The sequence below is a fragment of the Rattus norvegicus genome, chromosome 20, assembly GCF_036323735.1.
Source record: "Rattus norvegicus strain BN/NHsdMcwi chromosome 20, GRCr8, whole genome shotgun sequence".
Taxonomy (NCBI): Eukaryota; Metazoa; Chordata; class Mammalia; order Rodentia; family Muridae; genus Rattus; species Rattus norvegicus.
Genome location: NC_086038.1, coordinates 29,910,583 through 29,922,129, shown reverse-complemented (window position 1 = coordinate 29,922,129; position 11,547 = coordinate 29,910,583). Strand labels below are relative to the sequence as shown.

General features: G+C 51.3%; 1 protein-coding gene across 1 annotated transcript; it reads right to left on the bottom strand.

The window, feature by feature from the left end:
• Positions 1-2,470: 2,470 nt before the first annotated feature.
• On the bottom strand, positions 2,471-10,872 carry Nodal (nodal growth differentiation factor). The gene is made up of 3 exons (NM_001106394.1): positions 10,391-10,872; positions 4,026-4,741; positions 2,471-3,306 (listed from the first exon to the last, which is right to left on the bottom strand). The coding sequence occupies exons 1-3, from the start codon at positions 10,584-10,586 to the stop codon at positions 3,154-3,156; spliced, it is 1,065 nt and encodes a 354-aa protein (NP_001099864.1). The 5' UTR covers positions 10,587-10,872; the 3' UTR covers positions 2,471-3,153.
• Positions 10,873-11,547: the final 675 nt, after the last annotated feature.

The following is an 11,547-nucleotide window of genomic DNA, read 5'->3' as shown; positions in this document are numbered from 1 at the left end:
GCTAGCCTAGAACTTATGGAGACCAGCCTAGCCTTGATGGTAAAGAGATCCACCTGCTGCTGCCTCCCAAGTGCTAGGATTAAAGGGGTTGGTTGCCACCACACCCAGCCTCTTGGTATATTTTTTTTTTTTTTAAATTCAGGCACCATGCATGTAATTCTAATTGGCAGAAGACCAAGGCAGAAAGCTGCTGACAATTAGGCCAGTCTGGACCAGACACAAAACCACAGAAGTGTGCAGTGCACGTTTGCGAGTTAGTCACATTTGGTGAGCCCTGGCCTGGAGTAGCCGGGCAGAACCGGTGTGCTGCCTTGTATGTATGACAGGGCCTAGAGGCTAGGCTGTTCTTCAGGAGCCTGGCCTGGCCTCTTTTCTGGACAGGTCCGCAGAGAAACGAGGCGTCTTGTGAAGACTGTGGAGGTTTAGTTGCTAGATCAGCCTTAGTTCAGCCGTGCTGGTCAGGAGCTCACTGCTCATGTCATGATTCTTAGATCTCCCATCTTATCAGGATGAAGAAATCATCTTACAGGTTTTTAGATACCAGTACAACCGGTTCTTGTAAAAGTACCGAAGTGGTACGAACACCCATCACTTGCTTGGCTGAAGCAGAATGTAATACCATGAGTTCCAGAACAGCATGGGCCATGCTGTGAGACTCTTCTCAAAATGCTTTAAGCTCAGCTGGGTTTGAAGGAATCACCAGCCTGCGGAGAGCCTCCATGCAGGTGTGTGTGGGTTCGCAGGGATGGGGTCTTCCTGCTGTAATTTAATATATATGACTATACTGTCACTGTCTTCCAGAGCACCAGAAGAGGGCATCAGATCCCATTACACATGGTTGTGAGCCACCATGTGGTTGCTGGGATTTGAACACAAGACCTCAGAGTAGCCAGTGCTCTTAACCTCTCAGCCTCAGCCCCTCCCCCGCTTAAGCAGAGATAAACCAAGGTTATGGTGCAGAGGGTCACAGCTGTGCTTTCTGTCTTCTGGTTCCCATCTGTCTCTGATACTGCCAGACCCATGCACTGCCCTCCAGGAAGGCAAGGCGGTTGTTTCCTTTTGGCTCTGCTTGCAGTTACAAAGTGTCAGACCTTTACCTTAAGAGCAAATAACTGTTGAAGGCCCACCTTCAGATAGGACAGTTCTCAGAGGCAGCCCTCCAGAATGTGCAAGGCCTTCAGCCAAGCCATGGACCAGGTCCAGAACCATTGTTAGGAACTGATACCCAGATAGCCCTGGCCAGGGTCACACAGTGGCGCTACAGCCAGCATGGTGAACGCAATCAGCACTTGCAGGTGGCCACTGTGTCCTCATCCTCCACTTGAGGTAGGGCAGTGCCTTGTCACGGGGGGGGGGGGGGGGGGGGGAAGCTTTGTCCCAAGATTACAGAACAGCCAATTGTAAACACTCCCACAAGCTGGAGCCACAAATAGCCGTGGCCTCTGGCCCGGCCGTCAGGCTGTGTAGGGACTGCAGGCACCTGCTTCCCAAAGCCCTGAGAGGCCACTTCCCTCCAAGAACTTAGACTCTACAGTGGGCCTGAGTCCTGGAAGACAATGCTTTGTCTAAACTAGGTCAGCCTGGTCCTCTAGATGCCATTCAGGTGCCCTGGATCTCTCAACTCTGCTGTGACGCCCACAAGGCCTTCCTGGGGTATCATTTAGGAAAGTAGACAAGTGAAACTCATAAGGCTGTTTTCAAAGTGAAATCATTTGGTGGTAGAGGTGAGTAATCCCAGTACTTGAGAATCAAGGAAGAGAGAATTGCCTAGAATTTGAAGCCAGGCTGAGCTGAAAAGAAAACCCAAGGCAGAACTCTGTGGTGACTGAATCCATTGCTCTGCCCCGTCCGTGTTCTTGCTTTCTCAATCCCAGACTTGGCTGTAGCCAGCCCAGTCTCTGCCCGGACCAGTTTCACTGCCTTGATTTCAGCCAAGGTTGGAACAGAGTGGATGAGCACCCTAGGAAGGAGAGGGGGTGTCCTGTGGACTTGCATTTCCCCTGAAGCAGCTCCCTCACCTTGCCAAAAGAGAGGTACTCGGACATCTCAGTGGGAGAGCTTCCTAGGGTGTGCTGTGTCACCTGCTATGATGCAGAACCTGGACTTAGAACAGGGGTGAGGCTTAACCTTAAACTTTAAGGCACTCAGACGGGAGAAGGCCTAGAAGACAATCCAGTTGAAGGCCCATGGCCCTCCCTTTGATTGTCCTAGAACTCAAGAGGCCTGCTTGCCTCTGCCTCAACTGCTGGGAATAAAGGCGTGCACTACTATGCCTAGCTTTTTCATGCTGAGTTTTAAGCCAGGGTCCTACATATACTAAGCAGGCTCTCCCACTTTTTGTTTTACTAGAAGAGGCTAGGCAGTGAGTTCCCCAAACCCCACACAGCCTCTGCAAAAGCTGTGACCACAACCCCATCCCCCGCTGGAGCGGGAACCTCAGGATCCTAGAAACACATTGTGAGACGGAGGTGAATTGTCACTGACTTTTAATAGACTTGGGTTGTGTCTGCCAAGCAGACATCCGAGGGCTCTGGCTTCTAAAGTCCACCATGGCCAGTCCCCTCTTGGACAAGTGCCCACCTTTCTGGCCAAAGGCACCAGCTGGCCCTGGAGAACTGGACAGTGACTTTATTGTTTAGGCAACTCATTGGAGATCAGAGAGACCCTGACCAAGGCCAGCTTGTCACTGCCAGTCAGCCAGCCAAAAAGTTGTGGGGCTCCCCTAGCCCAGCTTGAAGCAGGGAGAGCGAAATGGCTAGTTTTAATCTAATAAAATTATACTAATCTTGAGGGAGGGACAGCAGGTCACAGACCACTTTTGAGAATACAAAAAAGCTACAGATGGCCTCAAAAATAAATACATATATATATAATATACACTCCAGCCTTTGCACACTTTTAAGCAGTTCATAAACTCTGTTTCCAGGGAGCCCAGCCAGCCCTTGCAAGGCTTCCCAATCCTGCCTTCCCACAGTAGCCTCTGGCTTGTTGGGTCTAAGAGCCCTGTATGCACAGGGGGCGGGGCCTTCTCCTATAGCTCCAGCAGGCAGAGCTCTTCCACTTCTGCTCCCCGGATAGACACAATGGAGTCTCCTTAGAGTTCACCAGCATTGTGGAGGGCAAGCCGATGATTCAGCATTCCTCCTGGCTCTGTCAGAGGCACCCACACTCCTCCACAATCATGTCCTTGTGGTGTTCCAGGAGGACCCTGCCATTGTCCACATAAAGCATGCTCAGTGGCTTGGTCTTCACGGGAGCACAGCATGTAGAAGGAACCCGGTGGGGCTGGTAACGTTTCAGCAGGCTCTGAAAAGGAAGGGGGGGAGGGAGTCAGTTTACACTGGGGCAAAGGCAGAATTACTATTTCTGGCTAAAGTGAAAAATTAGCTTCTGGTACAAAAATAGCAAATTATTTTCATAAACAAATAGAATGCTGCACAGACAACCAGCTCACGAACCCCCACGCCATGCCTGTGGAATGGGCCTCGAAAAAGACAGGTTTCAGCAAATACGCAGCTTAATGTCACCCAGTAATGGTGAGTGGGGAAGCTTGCCTAGTCCAAATTCTGAATGTCGGAGCTGGAGGAGCAGAGGTCCTCTGCTCTATTCCCTCCTCATCATCTAATTATGGGGGACAAGAAAAAGGGAGATGCAGCTCAGTCGTTTGCCTAGCATGTACAAAGTACTGGATTTGATCCCCGGTATTGAAATAACGGGCTGTGGTAGTACATGCCTGTGATCACAGCACTAGGGTTGAGAAAGCAAGAAGATCAGGAGTTCAAAGTGATCCTGGGCCATGTAATATGTGTCTGGGGTCGGGGGGGGGGGGAGGTGTCAGAAAGCGAGGGCGAATGCCCTCTCCCAAGGTAACTCCATGGGAACAGGACTCCGCGCTGTAATAATGCATCGCCACATCCTCACAAGAGCTAGCACAGAGGTGCGTGAATGACTAGACCCAGGTATCTCACAGCAAACCTTGAGCCCCATCCCCTGTCTAGCATCCTGTTCCAAGCCAAGCATCATACCTGGATATAGGCGTGGTTGGTAGGGTGAAACTCCTCCCCCACAGGGTTAGGACACTCGCCCTCACAGCGATAGGCATTGTACTGCTTCGGGTAGATGATCCAGGAGCCCCAGCCAATCAGGTTGAAGTCCACCTGGAACTTGACCCTCCTACATAGTTGGCTTCTGTCTGGCAAATGATGGCGGCGTTGCCTTCTGCCCCATCCACTCCTCTCTACGGACAGCTGTCCCTCCTGGGCCCGCCAGGAGCTCTCCGCTTCCCAGAGCAAAGTGGCGCCCCCCAGCTGCCTCTGCTCCTGAGGCCGGTTGGAGTAAAGCATGAGCACACTGGTACTGGTGACAGGGACAGGCTGGGTGTGGGACTGATGCCAACACTTTCCTGCTTGACTGGACACCTGCTTCTCCAGTGCCCTGGGGTCCTTTAGCCACTTGGAGAGTGGCTTGGTCACCTCTAGGACTGTGCTGTCTGAGGCAAACGTGACCTGAGAAGGAGTGACGGTGATCCTCTCCATCCAAACACGCTCCAGGCAGTCAGCCGGGTCCTGCTCTGGATCCGGCTTGGCCTGGTGGAAAATGTCAATGGTGAGTGGACCCTTGGTGGGGCTGTCCATAGGGCTGAGCAGCTGCAACCGGAGCTCCGCCCATACCAGATCCTCTTCTTGGCTCAAAAAGGAGAAGTCAAACGTGAAGGTCCAGTTCTGCCCAGTCACATCCACATCTGGGAGAGAAACCAGCGTGGAGACAGTTAGAGTTCTGTTAACTAAAGCCGGGTGGACTGTCTACCACCCACCTCTCACCCTCACCCACCCCATTGACTTGTAATATTACTGAGTCCATATTTATTTTGGCCTTTTGAAATGGTTTCATACTAAGACAGAATTGGAACCTGCTATTATTTATCTTCAACTGGGCCTCATCCTCCTGTCTCAGCCTCTCAATAGCTGGATAGATCATACACTCAGTTTATATATATGCATTTATATATATATATATGCATTTATATATATATAAATGCATACACACATAGATTGTATACATACGTGTGTGTGTGTGTGTGTGTGTGTGTGTGTGTGTGTGTGAATAGTGCATTTTAGAGATGAAGGAAATTCAGGCCTTGGAGGTATGAGAGTTTGTACATAAAACTTTTTTTTTCTTTTCTTTTCTTTTTTTCGGAGCTGGGGACCGAACCCAGGGCTTTGCGCTTGCTAGGCAAGGACTTTTTTTTTTAAATATAGATTTATTTTATTTGAGTACACTGTAGCTGTCTTCAGATACACCAGAAGAGGGCATCAGATCTCATTACAGATGGTTGTGAGCCACCATGTGGTTGCTGGGATTTGAACTCAGGACCTCTGGAAGAGCAGTCAAAGCTGAGCCATCTCTCTAGCCCATAAGACTCTATCTTGAAAAGGGAAGCAACGTAGCTCAGTTGCAGAGCGCCTGCCTAGAAGCCCAAAGACCTGGATTTGGCCCCAGCACTGCATGAACTATGGGTGTGATGGAGCAAGCCTGCTATCTCTGCCCTCCAGAGGCGGAATCAGAGACTCAAACGGTTCAAAGTCATCCTTGACTTCACTGAGAATTCAAGGTCATTCTGGGCTAGAGATTGGGTGGATTGGGTGGCCAAGAGAAAGGAAGGAAGAAGGGGCAAGAGAGAGAGAACTAGGAGTAAGCTTCAAATTGCTTGACGGCAAAGCCCAAAGCTCAAATCTCTCTTCTGGTCACCTCTGACCCTGGGCAGTCAGAGAACAGCACTGGTGGCACACACCTTCGATCCCAGCCCTCTGGAGGTAGAGGCAGGCTTGTCTCTGTGAATTGGAGGCCGGCCTGTTCTACACAGCAAGTTCCAGTACAGACAGGGCTTCACACAGAGAAAAACTGTCTCGGGGTTGGGGATTTAGCTCAGTGGTAGTGCGCTTGCCTAGCAAGCGCAAGGCCCTGGGTTCGGTCCCCAGCTCCGAAAAAAAGAAAAAAAAAAAACAAAAAACCTGTCTCAACAACAAAACAAACAAAAAGATGGCTTTGCTACACCTCACCCAAAAGTCTAAGGCTGAGGCTGTCACACCTAGACCCTGGGCTTCTACTCGTCCTGTTGAGCTTCGAGTACGTCACCATCTCAGGCCTACGTTTCTCAATGGACAGGGCAGCTTGCTTCAGCTGAGTAGATGTAAATATCACAGATACTCCAGAGTTGTCAGGGAAGGATCAACAGACGGGCCAACCTCTCCCCACCTTCCCCTGTAGACTCAGAAGCTACTTTCCACAGACTTGAGGCCCTCGGTTTCCCGACTCCGCCTTTCCTATCTACCAGCAAGAGGCTCACCCTGACCGCTTATGTGTCTGGCTTCTTCACACAGGCAGGGCAGGCACACAGCCCCTGAACCTCAAGCCCAAGACAGAGCGACTCTCACTCAGTGAGAAATACTGGGGTAGTGTACCCCATTTACTTTAGTCCTAGATGAAGTTTGTTTAATGTCTGGAACCAGTATGCATCAATGTCCTTTTAAAAGTGACCAAGTGGGCGTGGTCACCTATGCTTACAATCCCAGCGTCCAGGTGTGGGTCTGCAGGCGGTTGGGGCTGCAGAATGAGACACTATGGTGCCTTTAAAAAAAAGGGAGGGAGGGGGGACTGAGAGATGGCTCAGTGGTTAAAAGCACAGACTGCTCTTCCAGAGGTCCCGAGTTCAAATCCCAGCACCCACATGGTGGCTCACAACCATCTGTAATGAGATGATTCCCTCTTCTGTTGGTCTGAAGACAGCTACAGTGTACTTATATATAATAAATAAATCTTTAGTTTAAAGCAGGACTGGAGAGATGACTCAACAGTTGGGAGCATCGACAGTTCTTCCAAAGGTCCCAGGTTCAAATCCCAACACCCACATGGCAGCTCACAACTGTCTGTAACTCAAGAATCTGACACCCTCACATAGAAATACATGCAGGCTAAAATGCCAGTTTACATTAAAAAAAAAAAAAAGTGAGCCAGGAGTGGCAGCACACTCCTTCAGTCCCTGCACTCTGGATGAGGCAGAGGCAGAGGCAGAGGCAGAGGCAGAGGCAGAGGCAGAGGCAGAGGCAGAGGCAGAGGCAGAGGCAGAGGCAAGTAGATCTCTGAGTTCAAAGCCAGCCTAGACTACAGAGTGGATTCCAGGACAGTCAGGACTACACAGAGAAACTGTCTCAAAAAAAAACAAACAAACAAACAAACAAACAAGGGGTTGGGGATTTAGCTCAGTGGTAGAGCGCTTGCCTAGGAAGCACAAGGCCCTGGGTTCGGTCCCCAGCTCCGGAAAAAAAACAACAACAACAAAAAAAAAACAAAAAAAGTGAAGTGATCTTTCACTTTTTTCAAGCCTGCTTTTCTCTTTGCATTACAACCATGTGTAAGGCTTTTACATAGAAACAGGAGGGCCAGGAATTCAAGGCCAGCTTTGGGAATCTAGCAAATGTAAGACCAGAGCCCTACACACGAGCCTATTTCATCAGAGATAAATAATAAGGCCAACCAACAGCAAAGCAAGGACTCGGAAGGACTCCGATGGGTGTATTGAATAGTCCTGGAGGTGGCGGAGGTCTGGGGTGCTCCAGCTGCTCCTGGCTCATCTTTGGGCTGACAAGAGTTCAGCCTCTGGCAGCTTCCCCCCTAACCCCTACTCCTGTCCTTCACCTGTCTCTAACTGCCTTCTCAATTAACTTCCACGTCCTTCCTCTTTAGCCACATCAATAGCCAGCCCTTTCGGAGACTCCCCAAATACCACTGACCCTGGGTGCTAGGTGGGATACGCTCTTCTGCACCCTGTACCAACAGCCTGCAAGTGATCTGAAACTTTTCTTTTTTTTTTTTTTTTATAAGATTTATTTATTTTAGTTATACAAGTGCACTGTTGCTACCTTCAGACACACCAGAAGAGGGCATCGGATCCCATTACAGATACTTGTGGGGCTGGAGAGATGGCTCAGTGGTTAAGAGCACTGACTGCAGGCTGGAGAGATGGCTCAGCGGTTAAGAGCACCTGACTGCTCTTCCAGAGGTCCTGAGTTCAATTCCCAGCAACCACATGGTGGCTCACAACCATCTGTAATGAGATCAGGTGCCCTCTTCTGGTGCGTCTGGAGACAACTACAGTGTACTCATATACATAAAAAATAATTTAAAAAACAAACAAACAGATACTTGTGAACCACCATGTGGTTGCTGGGAAAAACAGATACTTGTGAACCACCATGTGGTTGCTGGGAATTGAACTCTTCTAGAACCTCTGGAAGAGCAGCCAGTACTCTTAACCACTGAGCCATCTCTCTCCAGCCTCTGAAACTTTTATCTTAAGTGTCTGCAAAAGGTTTGAAGCTAAAAGCAGAGGCCAGCATGACCTGAGGAGTTCCGGTTTGACATTGGCTCAGTGGTTTTCCTTCTCTGGGCTTCAAATAGCTTGTGCTATGATTTCCTGAGATACTCGAAGAAGAGGCTTTGCCCAGCATAACCAAAGTATTCAAAGGTTGTCTGTTTCAAGCTTCTCTTTGCCTAGGCCCAGAAGTAAGAAATGAAATGAGGTAGCCAGCTAGTCAGGCACAACAAGACCTTGGGCTGAGAACAGTTAGTGACACTGGTTGAGCACACTCACTCATCAGTGTGTGCAGGCTGGAAGAAACTACTTCCTCACAGGCCGCTCCCAGGGTTTCCTGGGATAGAGAGTCCCCCCGATACAACTGTAGCTCATTAAACAAACCACACTATAAATGTGAACGGATGGGCAGGAGGAAGGGGTTCACGGACACCCGAAATGTACTCTTCCAAGTGTGGATCTAGCAAGAACCATTAGCACGTTTAGCCACCTCCAATTCTAAAGAAAAGAGCTACAACGGAGGTGGTTTACCTGTCCCTCCCCTCCGCCCAGGAGGCAAGGGGCTATCATAAGATCTTTGCTACTTTCTGCTTCTCGTATGCCCAGGCCTTACATGAACAGTCTCCTGCCTCCACACCCTCGTACTACCATTTGCTGAACAAGCGGGCACAGACAGCAGGCGGACCCCATGGAGTAAGATGAAGTTCTGAGCGAGGGAGGGGAGTGGCCTGAGAGGGAATGGAGAGGAAGATGCTGCCCTCTAGACTCCCTCCAGGTAGAGCCTTTTTGCTGAAATGGAGGCCGTTGACACCATTATCGAATAGTTAAAACGCTAAAGTTAGTTGGGTATATTTTAAACGAACAAGCCAAGAGACAGCAGTCCCCTGATTTACAAAAGCAAAGAAAAATCGAGGTGATGTTGCCGGGGGTTCAGGCGAGAGCAAAACATAATTTGAAGGACCTCGGCAGTTTACCTGCCTCCCAGATTGTCCCATCACCATACAAACCTTCCGGAACTTTCTAGAAGGGAAGTGAACTGGAAAGGTATGTTTTTCCGGCTTTACCTCTGTCCTACCCTAGGTGGAGGAGCCTAGCACTCCACTGATTTCCCATTGCCTTGCCCTCCAGGGAGTCCTGTTCCGTGGTCCCCAGATGACCCTTCAGGAGAGGGTCACCGGCAGTCACACCCTAGACGTCGCAGGCAGGGACTAGGGGCTCCGCCTCCAGGTCGCGAGGGCCGGCCGGCGGGCGGCGGGTCAGACCGGATTAGAAGATGTGGATTGAGTCCGGGTCCCGCGGAGGGCCGTCTGGCCCCAGAGAACAGAGGACCAGGCTGGCCAAGCTGCCCAAGGGGCGGGATGTTGATTGCACCGGGGAAAGGAATCCCGAGTCCGGACTCCCTCTCCTGGGCACCCACCTGTCGGCCTACTCCGGAGAGCATCACTCAGGTCACTGGGCCAACTACATACACGAACACCTCCATCCAAGTAGGTTCCGACCCTGTGGTCACCCAGGACACCTGACATCGCCCAATGACAGCTGCCTGAGTTCTGGACTTCCGACACCCCATCTTTAATTTCGGACCGTTGAGCCTTATTAGTTCCTGGTATCATCTGCTGCAGCCGGGATAAAACTCAGTAACGACTTGTTTTCTTGTACGCCCGGTTTTGTGCAGAGCGTATATGGGGGGAAATGGGGCGTTGCCACCTAGTCCCCTCCATAAGTCTATCAATCAAGAAGGTCCTGCGAGTTACTAGATTCGCAGGTGCTCAGTGGTGCGATCAGGCCCTCGCCCTACCCTTTTTACCCTCTACCATTTGAGGTAGAACCAGCTGGAAAGGCGGTGACCCCCGGTTCCATTCCGACCGGGCCACCAGCGCTGTGCCCTGATCCTACCCACAGGGAAACACAGTTAATCCCAGACTCTGACGCTTCTCGATGCCCAGTCCCCACTGCAACCATCACGCGCCTCCCCGCCGTGCGCGCTTGGGTGCTGACCCGGCCAGGCTTGCAGCCTACCTTGCGCCTGGAGGCTGCGGATGATGTCCGCCCGAGGCAGAGGGTCTCGGTAGAGGCTCAACATGTACGCCAGAGGGGACGGTGACGAGGGCTGCCCCCGTGTCCACAGAGGCAAAGCGGCCGCGGTCGCGACGCGCGGGTGGAGTAGGGTCCAGCAGGTTTGGAGAAGAAGAACGGGAAGGCAGTGGACACTCATGGTGGGCTAATTGGACTCTCCAACAACGCCCGGGTCCCTTATATCTGAGCCGCCGCCGCCCCGCCCCCCCTCCCTTCCTCCCTCCGAAGAAACCTTAAGAACCTATAACACCCCCTGGAGGGGCAGGGCAGGGGAGTCCCTGCTGGGAGGAGGTGTGATGTGCTGAGAAAGACTTCTGATAAATTGGGACCGGGGCGGGGGGGGGTGTGGGGGGCGTGGATACAGAGGCTGAGTCTAGGCTGTTCCGCACCTTGCCCCTCTACCCCAAGTCTTCCTGCTGAGACAGAGCCGACCAGTACCTGTTCCGAATTGAGCGATCGCCGAGCTGGAGGTCTGCTGGAGCCCTTGCTGGCTTCAACCCCAGAATAACAGCTTCCTTACTCTGCCCTTTCTGGACCCCAGGCGGTCCTCTCTTTCCAGTTCACCCAAAAGCAGGTAGGGAGTGCTGGAATAGGGGCCAATCCTCTGTTCTGGGTAGCACCAGGCCAGCCTGGGCTACAGCCCTCATTGGCAAGGCCCCTAGGTAACTTCAGGGTATTGGGAATTTGGGAGAACAAAGGTGAGCTCTAGGGGAGCGTCCTTGGTGACAAATGCCAGCTTCAAATACCAAAGTGCCCTCCTGGGGAGCAAAAGGAAAATTTCGTGGGAGCTGAAGCTCCACCTATAGGCAACCTAGGTAGTTTGGGGGTGACAGGCCCTTAACTGCTTGGTATGGGAGTTTTTGAAGTGGGGGGAAGCTGGTGGTTTGCTGGCTGCATCTCCTGCCAGTGGGGACAGAGCCCTGGGAGATCTTAGTCCCTCTCCAGACCGATGCTCAGCTTGAGGCCTACTTACCTGGTCGAAACGAAAGGGAATTAAAAGTCTTATTTTTCTCAAAGTAACTGTCTTCAGTCTTCTCGTTTGTGTGGAAACTCATCATAACAAATACGTCATATGCATAAGGGGTGGACACTCTTTCACA

Excerpts from the sequence above, each read along its gene's own strand:
- Nodal (NM_001106394.1), bottom strand. The coding sequence starts at position 10,586 with ATGAGTGTCCACTGCCTTCCCGTTCTTCTTCTCCAAACCTGCTGGACC. Across the intron at positions 4,742-10,390 it reads CCGCAGCCTCCAGGCGCAAG|ATGTGGATGTGACTGGGCAG; the intron begins GTAGGCTGCAAG and ends TTTCTCTCCCAG. Across the intron at positions 3,307-4,025 it reads CCAACCACGCCTATATCCAG|AGCCTGCTGAAACGTTACCA; the intron begins GTATGATGCTTG and ends CTTCCTTTTCAG.